Consider the following 17,298-nt stretch of genomic DNA (forward strand, 5'->3'; position numbering starts at 1 on the left):
ATAAATTTCACTCACTTCTCAAGACCCAGAGGAGTCGTTAAATAAAGGACAACTTACTTGTCATTTCACATCAGGCCAAACTTTTTTTTTTCTCCTGTGTTTTTGTACTCAAATTCCTGCTGTTAATTATGTGAATTAATCTGTATGCGCCAGACCTTCACCAGCATCAGTGCAGCTCCATCAGTGCAAAGCTGTCCTAATGCTGCCTTACTTGACTGCAAGAGGATCCTGCCAGCATAAGGGAAATCAATGAGTGTGGTAGATACACTACATCAGCTTGTAGAGTGCAAGGGGCTTGGCTAAGGCATCCTGAACCCTGGCAATTCTGGGCTGCCATAGTGGCTTTTTGGAGCAACAGGCAGCCAAAGCAATTAGAACAGGCTCTTCTTACATGTACCATGGGACTAGCCTGGCATAAAGCAGCCCCAGGACTGGGAGAGCACAGACTCAGAGCTACCTTTGTCCCTCTCCTGCAGCAGTGCTCAACACTCCTCATAGTTTCCTATTTGTGTATTTGATTTTAAAATGGTCAGTCTCTCCCTACCTCTGACCTTTCGTAACACTTACCTACTGTACTACCTGGGCTACAGCTAGAGAGGGAACGAAAGCACCATTTCTCTCCACTCTACCTACCTTCAACTGAGTTGCATGGAAATGGTGCAAAATGGCCAGAGATGGACCCCAGGAAATTATGGGCTTTTAATGCTACATTTCGATACATAAAACATGCACAAAGAAAGTGTTTGGTACTTGGAGGGAGGGAAGAAGAAGGAAAAGGCTTAAATCATTCTCCTAAAAGAATGTCTGAACTTTGAGCTCGGGTGTAATTCCCAGCTTGAGGAGACATACTTGTGCTAGCTCTGATCAAGCTAGCATGCTAAGAACAGAGTGTGGTCATAGCAGTCAGAGTGGCTAGCTACCCCAAGTAAGTTTCTGTCTAAGACACTAGGCACATTCTCAGGGCAGCTAGGTTCTCTGGCTGCCGGTGCCATCATGGTTACACTCTATTGTTGGTATGGTAGCTCAGTGCACTAAGGCTCATCCTCTACTCATTTTTACCAACCAGATTTAAATGGGAGGTCTGGAAAGTCTTCTCCTGGGAACATTGTATGTCTAATAGGAAAACAATGTTTTAGAAACAAATTCAAAACAGTCCAAACATGGAAAAATTATGAGCATAAAAGGGATGCTTTATTGGGAAAGCTGTGTTAACAAACCTCCCCTTTTGAAAGAAACCTGTTTTAGGAGACTTTCTTTCCAGAAACAAAACATAAGTATCTTGGTGATTCAAATCATAGTGTACAGCACAACATAGTTTCAGAGTACAAAATCTGTTTTAAAGCGGTGGTCTCTCCGTATGTATGAAGCACATGCAACTATTCAATCCTCCTGCACAGATCAGCAGGGTTTGAACTTACTGATCTTCAGATTCCTATCTTAGACCCTTACTATTGAGCTACAGGAGTAACAACCCTTTTGTAGACCACCCAGTGGAGGAGGACTTAACATGCATTTTCCCAGTGGGTTATGCAACTATTTCCTAGTTAGCAATAGAATACTGGTGATCAGGAATCTTGGAGTCTATCTCCAGTTCTGGAAAAGGAGGGTGGTTTATAGTGGTTAGAGATAGGATTGACTAAAACCAGTTTTAGTCATTCTGACAGGCCATGGAGATAAGATTGGGGTTGTCATGTTAGAGACCTTGACTCTGTGTCTGCAGTAACCTTTGCATAAACTGTCTGCTACCTTATGAAAAAAAAAACAGATGTGGAGGTCAATAGCTCTTTCCTAACTGCCTTTTCCCTTCACTCTCTCCTCCGAGGAACTGAGTAATTTGCCATCAAATTCTGTGTGTTCAGCTTGGAATAAAAATGTTCAGTTATGGCTAAAAAGTTACACTCTATAGACTAACACTACCCATGAAACTGATATTCTAGGAATCAGCACATGAGGAAGCAATAATGCAGGAACATTGCGAGTACAGCTGAGAGTGTTTCCCTAGGTTTCCGTTCCTGTGTCTGGTGCCACAGTGGATGCTGGCAGCCATGAAGCACAATTACAGAAAAGTTTCAGAGTAGCAGCCGTGTTAGTCTGTATCCGCAAAAAAAACAGGAGTACTTGTGGCACCTTAAAGACTAACAAATTTATTTAAGCGTGAGCTACAGCTCACTTCTTCGGATGCATAGAATGCATCCGAAGAAGTGAGCTGTAGCTCACGAAAGCTCATGCTTAAATAAATTTGTTAGTCTTTAAGGTGCCACAAGTACTCCTGTTTTAATTACAGAAAAGTTCTTCTCAGCCCCTGCTGCCCCAGGCTGCAGCATACTTGGAACAGATGGAATCTTTAGAGAATTTAGTTGCCAAAATCTAACAATTCTCTACTGAGCATGTGTGAATTCTGGTTTTTCGGAGACCTATAATTATGCCAAATTTGGGTATATTTTTATGGGTACAGAAAAATGCACTTTCCCCTTCAGCAAATCTCATGTCCCTGCTCTAAACCATGGAGGTACTGAAGCTTCACACTGAAACAGTTGTAAGAATGTTTTTAATGAGGGCAAAACAATCTATATGTCCCTAACCTTGTTCTGAGAAACAGCTGAACTATTTTTGCCATAAGGATCCAAAAAGAATCAACCTGAGGCAGACATCCAGTATGAGAAATTTCAGCCTAAAGTTTGGCAAAGTTATAAGCAACTGAAAAAAAAGGTCTTATAATAGAAAGTGTTAGGCAGCCTTGCCTTGAAGCATCCCTACAATCTCCACATATAACAAGAGATTAAAAATGATAAGATAGAGAACAGTTCAGTGGGAATATTGTTGGGACAAGTGGGCAAGAATTAATTTTCTTTGTTATTTCCTTACTCCCATTTTTGTCTGCATCTTCAGTTTTGATTGTAGACTCTTTGAAGCAGAGACCAGTCATGTCTATGTAAAGTGTCTATCACATTTTGGGAGCTGTGTGAATAATAATAATCCGTAAAAGGGAGGGAAAACATTGGAGAAAAAAAATGTATTGGCGGTGTTTTCAACTGATTTAAAAATCAATGTAAAATCATTGGAAGCCCCTGGGGACTGTGAAGTCTTTGCTGCAAACTGCCTTCAACCAAAATGCTGTGTCTTTCATTTCACTTTGTAATTGACACAGCTACGGCAGGAGTCACTCTTGAAAAGGAAACCTTGGAGACTGAGTTTAAAAATTTTTTTCCCTTGATATTTTTTAAATATGTGAAAATAAAATAAGCCCAAGAAAAAAGTAAATGACTGTAATTTAGAAAAGTCTATTTATTAAATTTATACAAACACTTAAATAAATCCTTAAAGTATGAATAGTTTAACTAACTTTTTATAGGCTAGATTGTGCCCCCACTTGGTTGCTTAAAGAGAAGGTGGGCACAAGATTAAAGGGAATCCCTCCTGGAGCTTCCACTGAGGTGGAGGGAGATCCTCACTGGTCCCAACTCAGAGCTGGGATTGGACCTTAAATTTGGCCACCTTCAGCCAAAATTATTTCCAGAGGTGTGGTAAATGCCCTGCCTCTGGCTAGTAGGTGATGTCAATATATCATTGCATGAAACTAGACAGAAAAACTAGCCATCTACATTTGAATGAAGTGACTAAAGTGTTGTCAAATGCACAAAAAAACAAACAGAAAAGACAGAACTGAAATAATACTTTTTCTAGTCTTTGTCATAATTATAAAGAAGTAATCTTAGATGTTGCTTGTAACTGTAGTACATGAAAAGCATGTTCAGTCAAATGTAGTTTTAATGTTAATGAGATTCCTTTAATGTTTAGGCAACAGGAATGCTAAAAGCTTAACCATGTCAATGTATGTGCAATTTTCTGTAAAAAGGCCAAGGATGCTGGCTTTGCTGTTGATTGACGTATTCCACAGACAGGTGTCATTTGGTGGAAGGCCAAAACAACACCTCATTTTCCAGGGAGTTATATCCAGGAAGAGCAAATACGTTGTCTGCCTACCACAACTCCCTTTCTTCGGTTTGATCCATTCCTTCTCTCCATACTGGGTCCATGCATCTTAGAAGGATTTAATCCAGCTCCAGGAGGTAGAGAGATGTACTGACAGACTCTGTAAAAGGGTTAATTTTCTATTTTGAAATAAACCTTTCACCATCCTCTGTTGCTAGAGAAGAGTTGGAGTAGTGTCTCCACCAATCTCTAGCAAAATGGAGTGGGGCCCCCTACCCTCAATCTCTTCAGAATCTCTTTGCTTTTGCTGTTCTTAAAAATATAGGGACTTTTGGCCATCACTGACATATCAAGAGTCATATGGGAAAAAATAGTTTCATAGTTATACTATTGATACAAAATAAATGCTTCTGTTTAAAATTTGCTCCAAAAAAATTCTTCAGAGGAATAACTATTTATACCCACATATAGAGAATGTGGTGCTTCAGTAGTGAATATAATTTATGATGAGAATCAAAGATTTTAAAAAATAAAAAACATTACATGTCAGTGGTACAGAAAATAAATATTCTGGCCCTCACCAAATAAATTAGTCCATCCGTGTAAGCTATAAATTACTGTCCATCTTCAGTTTGTGCTTGTCCAGACACAGGACAATCAGCTTCATACTTTTTTTTCAGGCCTTTCAAGAATATTCGCAAACTGTCTGGATCCAATCGAGAGTTCCTTGCAGTCTGAACCAGCCTTGTTGCTAGATGGTATACAGCCCTCTGTTTTAATGTCTCAGGAGTGGTTCTTTGCTTTTGCTGTTCTTAAAAATAAACACATATATTAAAATGTGAACACAGATATTCATTTATTGAAGTAGTAATGTTGGCTGTTTTCTGCCTGTCCCATATCTGAGTCTGCTGATATACCATTTGCAGATTCTACCTAGGAATACGTCTAGTACTTCATAATAGTAATGACAGAGCTCTGTGTTGTCATTTGACAGTGATCTTCAGTAAAACCCATTAAAACCGCTCCCAAAAACATAATGTCTAGTTTCTTGACCTAACACCAGAATGAACTGAGAAATCCATTTGAAATCTATCCTACGAACAGCTTCTTAGTCTGTAAAATTCTGGTGAATTAAAGTTACAAAGATTATATAAATAAAGTACAGATTTATTTATTTTCCGCAACAGTTCATGGAATAAAGAAGCTTTTTGAAAATAAAATAAAATCCTTCTCTCCTTTTCTTGCAGTCATTTTATTAGCAAATTTGTTAAAAGTAAAACTGATTTTCTTTAAAAATTCCCAATAACCAGTAACACAGTTGCCCTGTCTCGTTAGATCTTATTTTTATGTGCCATACTTATGTACCTCTGTAATATATCATTGAGCTACTTACATTTTTATCAAACAATAGACAATACATGAGAATATATTGAAGGTATGTGTTTTATAAGACTATAACTACTGCAAATTACTACTACATACCAAAATTTGTCTAGCAATATGAGTTGTGATCTCCTTTGCATCCAAAATTATTGATGGTGGTAGAGAAGAAACTTCTGCAGCTTTTAATCCTAAATATAAAAAATATGAAGTAGTCCTTCACTGTCTGTGCCAGAATGAATATTTACCTTAATCAAAATGTCACTCTAAATAGAATTTTTTCCAAAAAGAATTTTTATTTAATTCCCCTATATGTTTCCTCTCCTCTGTATCTGCACTCAATAATTTTCATAGCAGTCTGACTTATGGAGAGCAAGGATTAAATCAAGTTACTCAGGAATATGTTTTAGAGCAGGCTGTAGTGATGCCTGCTCTAAAACATATATATTGTGTAATCACAATAGCTATTATGACACAAGCTAACTGCTGATGTCACTAACTGCTCATGCTCAGATGCATCAGCTGTAATACTAGGGCTGTGAATAGGCAGTTCTTTTTCCATTACTGAAGGAGAGGCAAAGTCTACAGAGTAGGAAGACGAATCCCTCACTAAGAGGATTGGAGAACAAAAGCTGGGAAGTGGGTTTAGCAGCCTTCACTTAATTCTGATCCAACAGGGAAGAGAGAAGAGCTGGGTGTGAAACAAAGGTAGGGTTGCCACCTGTCCAGATTTTCTCCGGTTCGTCCTTTCCTGAGATAATGTCCCAGGAAATCTGTAAGGGTGATCAATACACACTGTCAGCCATACATTTTTATGGGCTCAGGACATCAGGTGTCCTGTTTTTTTGTACCTCGGAGATGACAACCCTAGACAGAAGGAGCCTTACTCAGTGAGGAGAATGAGGTGGAGAGCAGAATTTGAGTGGCTGGTTTCCAGGGTCAGTGAAAATGATTGAGACTCTGTGTGTTCCAGTCTCTAACCTGATGAGCCATTTGTCTTTGGGAAGAGGGACAGAGTATCACTGATGCCTGTCCTGCTCCCAAGAGTGTGATGTTTGATTCTTCCTCCATCCCTTAACTGGTCTAGGAGAATTTGAGGCGTAACCCAATCCAACAGCTGCTGAAAAGCTTATCTTTTCAATAGCTGGGCTGAATGCTTCTGCCTCCCCTGAAAGCTGAGGGGAAACAGCAAGGCTCCTAGGAGTCCTTAAATCATGCTGGCAGACCAGGTGCCTCAACTGAACATTACTCCTGAGGGCATTCTGCACCAAAAAAATTCTGCACACAATTTAAAATTCTGCAAAAATTCTGCAAGTTCTGTCAATAAATAAATGCAGAGGCTACAGCATGGCAGTGGGGCTCACAAGCCACCGGCTGAAGATGGGAGATAACCCTGCAGCCTCCCCACTCCCCGGGACACAGACTCAGTGGTGAGGCTGCACCCGACCCTGACACAGCACAAGGCCTGGGCTTGCCCCAGAAACACCCTGGGGCCCTGCCCTCTGCACCAGGTGCACCAGGTGTGGGGCAGGCAGGCTCAACCAGGCAAGATCCAAGTGTGGAGAGACTCAGTGTGGGGGGGATCCAGGTGTGGAATGAGAAGAGTCAGTGTGGGACAATCTGGGTGCAGGCAGCTCAGTTGGGGGTCTAGGTGTGAGGGGATCTGGATGCACAGAGGCTCATTGGGGGGCTTCCATGTGCAGGGCAATGGGACTCTACACGGGCTTCCAGGTGAAAGTGGTTGGGGCTCAGCAGAGGGGTCTGGGTATGGGGGGGGTTTCAGCAGGAGGGGTCTGGGTTCTGGGGGAGTGCGGCTTGGTGGAGTGGAGGTCTGGGTGCAGCTAGTTGGGGGCCAGTAGCATGGGAGTCTGGATGTGGGGGCTCAGGCTCATGAGGATGGGAGTTTGAGTGCAGGAAGCTCAGTGTGGGTGGTCTGGGTGCAGGAGTGGGAGTCCAGAGGCAGGGGTTCTGGGTGCAGGGGGCCTCCTGATTCAGGGGTTGGGATGGGGTTCAGGTATGAAGGGCCAGGGGGGTTCTGGGTGAGGGCCAGGCTTGGCAGGGATGTCTGGGTATAAGAGGTCCAGACGCACAGGGGTTGGGTGGATGGGGAGCAGCTCCTTGTACAGTGACCTCTCCCACCTCCACAGCTGAGGAGTGATGGGGGCAGGAAGCAGGGGAGGATGCTGAGCTTCTTGCAGCTGGGGGAGGTTTCTGGGCGTGGGTCTCCTTGCAGGGGAAGAGGAAGTCCCATCCTCTCCTGCTTCCTTCCAGCCCAGCCGGGACTAGCAGCTGATCCTGGTTTAGGGTAGAAGCCACTGGCTGGGGTGTCCCCAGCCCTGTGGTCATTTACCTCTCTGCCAGATGCTCTGGGTGCCTGAAGCAATGTACCTGCACAGCTAGGGAGTGGTGTGTGACTGCTCTTCCCTGTCAGAAAGTCATTTTTCTGTGGGGAAGCAAAGAAATCTGTGGGGGACATGAATTCTTCCAGTCCTATAATCTATGTATAATTCTTCAGAATTAATTTTGTAAAAAAATCCCCAAAACTGGCCTTGTGTTACCAATGTGAGGCAAATTAGCAGTGAAATTTTGATAAAGGCATAGAAGGAACATTTTATATTAAATTAAATCTAACTTTAACTCAAATAATTTATAGTCTTCGGCTATCTCAGACTTGTAAAAATTGTGTGTTGTGAGACAACTCCCTATTGATTAAATCAGCTAAATTAGGGCTCAACTACAAAATCTAGCATTTATACCTAGTCTACACTAGAAGCACCACATCAGCGCAACTGCATTGATGCAGCTGCTCCACTGTAGCATGTCTGGTGAAGACACACTATGCCGACAGGAGAGAGCTCTCCCATCAGCATAATTACTCCACCTCTGCGAGAGGTGGTAACTTTGCTGGCAGGAGAGCGTCTCCCACTAATGTACTGCTGCCCACACCACACTTAGGTCAGTGTAACTTGCATCGCTCAGGGGGGTGTCTTTTTTACATCCCTGAGTGACATACGTTATATCAACATAAGGGGTAGTGTCGACTAGCCCTCAGAAACATTATGTGGATTCTTTTCACTCCCTGAAGGATTATGGGTCTATAAAGAAATGAATGGATGACAATAAGACATAAATAAAATGTTTTAATCTGTTACACAGTCTGCTTCACTACAGTTTATATTAAATTTAAAGGATAAATGAACCCACTTTCCCCAGAACACAGTTTTGACATTTCAAAGGATAAAAAGCACCTCTCTGCATAAATAAACTGAGGCACCCATCTATGAACATTAATTTGTCATTTTTAATAAAACTTCATTCATTTAGGATGAGCCAAATGGGTACACTTTTAGTTAACTCTTTTATATCATCCTATATGAGCAAAGACAAAAGAGGCAGCTCTCAGATAAGTCTTGAATGTGCAGGCATCCATTTAAGACTATCTCACTGCCCCTTGAATTGCTCCCATAATCAAACAGGAAACCAATGCAGAGCACTCAGTACAGCTATTATGTGCTCAGAGTGACTCATCTCAGATCAGTGTGTTCTCAACCAGTTGAAGATTCCAGGTGAAGTCTGAGAGCAGAAAGATCATTTTATTAGACAATTAAGTATTTCATACTGTGAACACAAAATAACTACCTTATTATACAACTATTTAAAATACAAAAATAAGTGGAACAGTATTTTAACCTATTTATTTAGCGTGTGCATAGTCGTCAGCCAAGCGATGGCATCGTCAATGGTGTGATGAAGTTCTTCTAGGCCACCACTGAACCTGTAACAGTTACTATGTAAAAATTATTCACAATATGGCGTGATCTGTCAGTGGATAGTAGGAATGTTAGACCCTAATAATTTAATATATCTTATGTACTTTTTAATAGGTTATTAATATCAATACTGAAGTCCATTACCATAGTTTTTTTCCTCTGTGTGTCCTTTCGAAAGTATGTAAGTATAAGTAATTTTTTCCTTATTTCCAGCACTGTTTCTCACATGTTGCACTTCAAAATGGTTGTTTTCCACATTGGGATATAAAGCATCTATGTGACACAGTTCCAGGAAATGTGTAGCAAATAGAGTAAATGCCTAAATTAGGCAACAGAAAAGGATATATTATAACATATTAAGTAATCCTTCATAATTCATTATAATTAAGCAAAATAAGGTTAAAATATATATTTTCAAAGTGGGTACAGGGATTTAGCAATATGACTTTCATTGATGGCTAAACCTGTATGCATTGCTTTGAAAAAATGCCCTGAAATTACTAAAAAATATTAAATTGAATGAAGAGATCTATTTCTTTGGTACTGTAAACATGGGCATGATTATAGCAAAATAGTAAAGAAAGCTCCAAATACAGGCAGTTTTAAAGCAGTTTCAAAAATATATTAAATGAGCCCTTTCATTTTTAAATTAAGTGATATAGTTTGCTGAACATAAGTTTAATCAACCTAATGATATAACAAAAATGGACCATTTAGACTGTATATCAGAAAAACACATGAGAGACCTTTTAGGCTATGGAACAATCTCATAAGAGGAGCAATGGAAGTCTCAATACATGACATATTTTAAACTAGACTAGGAATAAACAGTAACATGAATTTAGGATACAATCCTTTACTGGCAGGGAGACGGACTGGATGTCTCAACAGATCTTCCCAACCTGGATTATCTGACCCCTTTCCCAATGGAATATAAAAATGTTGCCACTAATACAGAATTTCCTAACTTTCATACTATTTTACCAAAATTACTGTCAAGAATTTTCACAAAATTGCCTGAACATTCTGATATTATATATTGTCCTTCAGCTAAAACTATGAGAAATATTTGAACATTTCAAACCAATCTGCAAAAGTATTCCAAAATAAGCCCGGGTAAGAGTCCAGCCTATGTCCAGGTCTGCAAAAGTTTGACAACATGCTGAAGTTAATCACATAGCTAGGAAATAATTGGAGTTTCCTCCCCACTTAAAGGCCATTTCTACTTCTCTTGATAAGCCACCTTGTCTACGCTCCTTTAAGTTAAGGGGGATGCGGGGTGGAGGATCCCAACAAATTATGGAAAGGGAGCAGCCAGTTGGGAGTTCCCTTTGGAGATTTAGGTATATAAACGCTAATCTCCAAGCAAAACTGAAGAGGTTAGTTAGTTTACTTTCAACACGGAAAGACAAACAGAAGGGTTCATTTCATGAACCAAATACTGCAGGATTCTCATAGAACCAATTACCATACAACTACTTTAGGGATATTGTCAGTCTCATTCTTGGTATAGTCACTGCAAATTGTAAAAGCCAAGGCAGACTCTTGGCCAAAGGAAAGAACGGGAAGGAACATGAATGGAGCCAAGGGTTAGAAGGTGTGTGTTCAAGGGATGATCGTGTGGTTGGAATAGGATGGGATAAGAATAGGACAAGTATTAGAAGGGCAGGAAGTATGGCAACCTTGTCCTTATTCTTATCTATTGATCAATCTCTTTTTTATCCATAAATCCCAGTAAGTGTGTCCGTATTATTTAGATCAGAATTGTCCATAAAATGAAGACTGGAGTATGAGAAAATGTTTTTATTTGGTACCATTTTAAGTCTGCGTGAGAAAAAAATACAAATTGTAGAGACTAATGATTAAAAAATATAAAAAATACCTTCAAACTCAGTAGATATTCACACACTGAATAACAAATGCCAATACCTTCTTCAGTACTGGTACCTCTGCCAAGTTCATCAATTATGATGAGTGATTTGTCATTAGCATTTTGTATGATATATGTTATCTAAGAAAAAAAATACTTTGTTATCTCTAGCAGTATATTTTTAAATCTCCCTTCCCCGCCGAAAAACCAAACAAACTAACAAAAAGTCCACTGGTAATGTGAGTAAAGAACAGAGTCCTTCAGAAGATCCATGGCTTTCACCTCTGAGCAGCTTCCAAACAGCTGGCATTTTAAAACAAACAAAACATCTTGCCACAAAAGTGTTTGCCTTTTTCTCTCTAAATATGTAATTTTTCCTCAAAATGAGGTCTCAAGTGGAGTACTAGCAACAGTCAGATATGGCCCAACAATAATTTAAAGTACAATACCTAATGAAACATCAAGACTAATGTCCAATGGAACAGTGATTTCTACTCCTGTTGGAATGGTTTCAGAGATACTGGACTTAAAATGGTGACATGATTTAGAGAAAAGCTATTATGAATAATTCTTAGAACTTCCTGCTCATCTCCAGCTTGCTGGTTGGGGAGCAGGTCTTAAAGTCCATAACCCACATTGAAAATCTTGAAGAAAAAAAGAGAAGATGGCAGGCAAGCAGGTCCGGCTCTAGGTTTTTTGCCGCCCCAAGCAAAAAAAATTTTGGCTGCCCCCCCCCACCCCCAGACATGAGCCCCCGCCCACCAGTACCCCCCACTCACACCCCCTGTTACCCCAGCACTGGCCTCCCCCCCAAATGTGGGATCCGCTACCAGCACACTGCAGCCAAGCCCTGGCCCAGCTGAGACTCTGTCCCCATGCGGGTGGAGCTGCTGGGCAGCACGGAGCGGGAGTACTTCCAGGTGGCGGCACGGCTACGGGGTGGCGCAAAGAACACAGCCCCCTCCCTGGGCTTCGCAGCACTGCTGGTGGCCAAGGTGGATCAGTTCAAGCTCACTGCCCTCACCCTCGACATGCTGGCAGCCAAAGACCTGGACAGCCCCCTGGACCTGCTGCTCTTCAGCCTCACGGTGCCCTGGCCCAGCCCTGGCAGGAGGGAAGGCGAGGATCTCCGGCTGCGGGGCTACCTGCTCAGCACCGACGAACCCAGTCGGCCGCTCACCTCCTCACACACTCCAGGAGCCCCTCGCCACCATCGCAGCCCAGGCTCGGCTCCAGGGGACCCCGTTTCCCTCCCTCCCCGGCTCCTCACACACACTGGGTAGGGCCGCCCAGAGGATTCAGGGCAAAGCAATTTTGGGGGCCCCTTCCATAAAAAAAAGTTGCAATACTACAGTAACATGTATTTGGAAATGTAAAAAATAACTAGTGAAAATTAATTTGTAATAATTTGAAAATACACCAAATACATTATTTAAAAACATTAAATGCTTTACTGGTCTGTATACATTTGCAATTACAAAATGGGCTGTTGCTGGGTGATGGTGATGGTTGGTGCCAATGGGCTGTCGCTGCCTGGAGGTGGTGCTGCTGTTGCCCAGGGCTGGGTGGGGAGCTGGGCTCTGGGGGGTGCCCGGCTCACAGGGGCTGGGCTCAGGACTGTGAGGAGATGGGGTCGGAGGTTGTCTGGCTCAGAGGGGCTCGCCTCAGAGCTGGGGGTCTGAGGTGGGGGGATGGGGTCGGAGGGTGCCCAGCTCAAAGGGACTGGGCTTGGAGATGAGGGTCAGGGCTGTGGCGGATGGGGTCGGGGGGTGCCCAGCTCAACGGGGGCTGGGCTCGGAGCTGGGGGTCTGGGGTGAGGGAGATAGTGTCAGGGGTGCCCACCTCAGAGCAGCTGGGCTCAGAGCTGGGGTCAGGGCAGTGGGGATGGGGTCGGGGTGTCCGGATCTGAGGGGCTGGGCTCAGAGCTCGGGGTCAGGGCTGTGGGGGGAGTGGGGTCAGGGAGGTGTCCGGATCAGAAGGGCTGGGCTCGGAGCTGGAGGTCAGGACTGTGGGGAATGGGGTGAGGGGTGCCCAGCTCAGAGGTGCTGGGCTCTGAGCTGGGGGTCAGGGCAGTGGGGGATGGGGTCAGGGTGCCCAGCTCAGAGGGGCTGGGATCAGAGCTGGGGGTCAGGGCTGTGGGGGAAATGGGGTCAGGGAGGAGTCCGGATCAGAGGGGGCGGGGTCCGGATCCGTGGGGAGGGGGCGGGGTTGCGAACTCCAGGCTGAGCTCAGCTGCCTCCGCTCGGCCCGGAGCTTGCAGCCCCGCCCCCTGACCACGCGGCTCGGAGCGGGGCGGAGCTCAGCCCCGCCCCCCCAGAGCCAAGCGGCTGCAGCGCTGTTTAGGACCCGGGGAACAAGCGGAGGAGGAGCGGCCCGTCTTCTGCAGCCAGGCGGGGCCGCGCTACCGGTAAGGGGCCATCCCTCTCCCCCAAGCGGAGCCGGTAGCGCGGCCCTGCCCGGCTGCAGGGGACGGGCCGCTCCTCGGCTCGCAGCGGCAGGATGAGCTGGGGCCCCAGCCTTTTGCCGCCCCCTATATTTTGCCGCCCTAGGCAGCAGCTTGTTTTGCTGGTGCCTAGAGCCGCCCCTGCAGGCAAGGTAGAAAGTTTGGAGGGCATTGTAGAGAGGAGCAACAGGTAGAGAAAAGGATGGTTGTGGGGTTTTCTACCTTATTTGATAGCAGGCCTATTTTAGAAAAGTTTTAAAAAATAACTTACTGGTATTATTTTTCTGCCCTGCTTCCTGAGAAGTCCAGTTGTCCTAGTTACTAATACCTGTTTGCAATATGGAGGTCTAATTAAACTCTTCTTCTTTCATATGGCTTAAAAACAGTATTGTTAGATGTCCAGATCTAAGTTGGCAATCCAATTGATTGCTTCAGGTGACGCAGAGTAGATGGAAGAAATACCGCTGATATATGATCATTTGGGACACAAGTTGATAAGGTGTTTCATAGCTTGAAGTCTGTTTCTGCACTCACAAATAGAATTGTGTATCAGCACATTCAGTTCAAAGTGTAGCATATTTTCATGTGAGTGAAAAGCCAGTGGGTTGTTCAGTTGAGTCCTTGATGAGGTGTTTGCATGGAACACTGGTGTCCTTTCACCTTGCTCGCCACTGACTTCATGGGAGAACCCTGAGTCTTCGAACTCTTGCGCTGCAAGCCAAAAAAGCTTTCTGGATTTGAGTTGGAATCTTGATATATTATTTAGGTATTCATATATCGGAAAATCCTTGTTCCTTCATGTAGCAACGAATTTGGAGTGGGCTGATGTGTGCCAGTATGGGAAGCCATGGTTGTGACATTGATTTTACTGTGTCTGTAATGACATGCATGATGGTGTTTAGCTGAGAATTGACAAATGGTGTGTCTAGACAGGTCAGCAGTATTCTGTGGCAGAGTAGACAAAGGCTAGTGAAGAGGTTTGTAGAGTTTCTGCATTGGCTCCCCAGGTTGCTGCTGACAGCTTATGGATGGGGTTTACACACATCTTTATTTTGTCATAGATATTTTTCAGGTGCTAGTTCAGAGCTAGTGCTGACCCGGTCTCTGTGCTGCGTGGTGGCGTGGCTGGCTCCAACCTGTCCTGGTGCTCTGGGTGGCACGACTGGAGCACTGGTAAAGGGGCAGGGAGCGAGGGGATTGGATAGAGGGCAGAGGAGTTTGGGGTGGTGGTCAGGGGGCAGGGATGTGGATAGGGGTCGGGGCAGTCAGAGGGCAGGGACCACAAGGGTTGAATGGGGGCAGGGGTCCTGGGGGGGCAGTCAGGAAGGAGGGGGGTGGGTTGGATGGGCGGTGGAGGGCAGTCAGGGGCAGGGGTTCTGGGAGCAGTCAAGGTACAGGGAGAAGGGGTGGTTGGATGGGGCAGGAGTCCTGGGGAGGCAGTCAGGAATGAGAGGAGTGGTTGGATGGGGTGGCGGGGGGCAGTCAGGGGCAGGGGTTCTGGGGTGGTGGATGGGGCAGGGGTCCCGGGGGGGACAGGGAGCGGGGTGGTGGACGGAGCAGGAGTCCGGGGGGGACATCAGGGGGCGAGAAGCAGGGGGGGTTGGATGGGGGCTGGTGCCAGGCCATGCCTGGCTGTTTGGGAAGGCACAGCCTCCCCTAACTGGCCCTCCATACAATTTCCGAAACCCGATGCGGCCCTCAGGCCAAAAAGTTTGCCCGCCCCTGGGCTAGTGGAATGTGAGGCTTTGGTCTAACATCACATCAAGACATTTTGCAGTTTTATCTTCTAATCACAGATGTTCATGTGCAGCTCTGCCCTAGTTTTTCGATTGTTAGATGATATGCTGACACCACAGTTTTAGCCTCTGTCTACACTGCACACCACATGTTTAGTAGGTGTAGCTCTCTGGTGCTGGAGTCTTAAATGGGGGGCAAAGGCTCCAGCAGCTCCTGTGGCAGGGAAATCCTCCAGCAGTGGGAAGCTGCCAGAACCTTTTCCTGCTGCTGGAGTCTTTTCCTGCAACTGGAAAAACTCCAGCAGTGGGGAGCCAGTTGCAGGACATTACACTGCTAAAAACAGCAGTATAGATGGGGGAGTCACTGCTTGGGTGAGCAGAGTGCCATGTAGGGTACAAGGTTCAGGCATGTCTTTACTATACTCACCTAAACAATACCTTACTGTCTATACTGCTATTTAAACCTGTGCTGAGGGGAGGAGGGCATGTAGTGTATGTATGCTATACACGGTTTAAAGGAATACGCAATGTAGACATACCTTTAGTGGGCTTTGGTTTGGCTGCCAATATAAGAAATATTCTTCCAAGGTTATTCACCTCCTCCTGGGTGAAGGGAAATGATAGGAGGATTGGGGACAGGTAGTGAGCTGACTATGTGTCAGAACTCTCTGCACACTTTATGCTTAGTCGATTTGTCCCCTAGTATTTTTGAGTTCATAAGAAGCGTTGCTGCAATTGGACCAGCTTTTGATGTTCCCCTGGGTTTGCCGCCCCAAGCTGATGCAAAATTAGCCAAGCTTTGTGGCTGGAGTAAGTGAAATCCTGATCTTCAACTGTCTTGAGTCATCTTTGATGGCGCGCTAGATTCAGTGACTCTGCCAGGGATGTTGCGGTATTTATTTGGTTCTTCTTTACTTCTATTGCCATTTGGGCAATGACATGACTACTGGAGTTCAAACCCAATGTGGATTAACACCAGTCAATGCCAGGTGTGTAGAAAGTAGCAAAAGTAATGCTAGATGTATTCTGAGGGATTTCAACTGGTCTTCGGTGATGAAACAGAAATCTGGATTGCGGTATCTGTTCCAGGGGCAGAATGAAAAGTGCCTCTGTCTTTTGCATAGAAAAGAAGGTATGTGTCTTCATTTGATGACAATTCCACAAGTGCCTCATCCACAATATCGTTACTAGCATAGCCCTACATTGTGTGGTGGCGACTGAAATCAATGACATATATATAAGCCAGGCAACAGACTGTGGGTAATGGGGGAGAAGACAAGTCTGTATTCAGTGGTTTATGCACGTTAAACACTCTTCTCTTGATGATTCTTACTGAGATGGTGAAGGTTCCAGAGTTGCTCCTAGCAACTATCGTGTCATAATCCTCAATGCTGTGCTTGATGCACGTATCAAGGCTGTGTTTTGAGAGATGGAGGTAGGTGATGAGATTGTAGCCAGCAATATGGCAGCGTGGTTCTTGCATTTCTTGCAGGGCAATGATGTTAATCATTTTGTCTCATGTAACATGAGCTAGCTGGTTGCTTCTAGGCTGGTAAATAACTTCAACATTCAATTGGCAAATTCTTAGAGCTGGGTCTACAGTTCTCTTAAGTGACTCTGGATGGAGTCACTTTTTGCAGAGTAACTATTTCCATTGCTGTTCAATCCGGGACTTCACTGGGTGATGTTCGGATGCCAATTTGACAATATTGGTTGTGCTTTAGCACGTAACAATGGAGACTACATGGTAGAAGGTTGTCATCACCTGACTCTGGTTAGTCTCTGAGCAGTAACTAATGGATCATATAGCAGCAACATCCAGACAGCTTTCTTTCACTCTACAAATAGCCATCTGGCAGTTAACATTTCTTTCAGATGCATCACCTCAAGACTAGACTACTGTAATGAAGGGATGCATCTTAAATTCATGTGGAAACTGAAGCTGATGCAAAATTCACTTGTTAAGTAAAGGTTTGTTTTCCCCATAATCACATTAAGACAGTGATTCACATAACACGCAAGACTATGTTAAGTTCTGTGCTTGATAGTGACAGCCTATTAGTTCCTGAGTTGATTTTCTGATGCTGGTTTTGACCTGTAAATCCCTAAATGGCCTGGCACCTACCTTTCTAAAAGATGCTTCTCTCCTCATGACATACAATATGG

The 17,298-nt window shown here is 44.2% G+C and overlaps 1 protein-coding gene and 1 long non-coding RNA gene across 8 annotated transcripts in view; one reads left to right on the forward strand and one right to left on the reverse strand.

Annotated features, from left to right (window-relative positions):
- Positions 1–3,333: 3,333 nt before the first annotated feature.
- MSH4 (mutS homolog 4) overlaps positions 3,334–17,298 on the reverse strand; it is an 81,201-nt gene continuing 67,236 nt past the window's right edge. For 2 of the 7 annotated variants that reach the window (XM_039483438.1, XM_039483437.1), the window contains exons 17-20: positions 10,966–11,094; positions 9,228–9,402; positions 5,416–5,504; positions 3,334–4,739 (exon numbers count right to left, since the gene is read on the reverse strand). In XM_039483438.1, coding sequence (XP_039339372.1) covers positions 4,548–4,739; positions 5,416–5,504; positions 9,228–9,402; positions 10,966–11,094 — 585 coding nt within the window. In that variant the 3' untranslated portion in view covers positions 3,334–4,547. Of the gene's footprint in view, positions 4,745–5,415; positions 5,505–7,663; positions 7,757–9,227; positions 9,403–10,965; positions 11,095–17,298 lie in introns of all 7 variants that reach the window. The other 5 variants (XM_039483434.1, XR_005583406.1, XR_005583405.1 and 2 more) reach the window with 5 other exon arrangements.
- The window catches only part of LOC120369782, a 62,249-nt gene continuing 50,761 nt past the window's right edge, over positions 5,811–17,298 (forward strand). The window contains exon 1 of the long non-coding RNA XR_005583407.1: positions 5,811–6,021. This is a non-coding gene — a long non-coding RNA (uncharacterized LOC120369782). The remainder of the gene's footprint in view (positions 6,022–17,298) is intronic.

Source organism: Mauremys reevesii, linkage group 8 (genome assembly GCF_016161935.1).
Source record: "Mauremys reevesii isolate NIE-2019 linkage group 8, ASM1616193v1, whole genome shotgun sequence".
Classification (NCBI taxonomy): domain Eukaryota; kingdom Metazoa; phylum Chordata; order Testudines; family Geoemydidae; genus Mauremys; species Mauremys reevesii.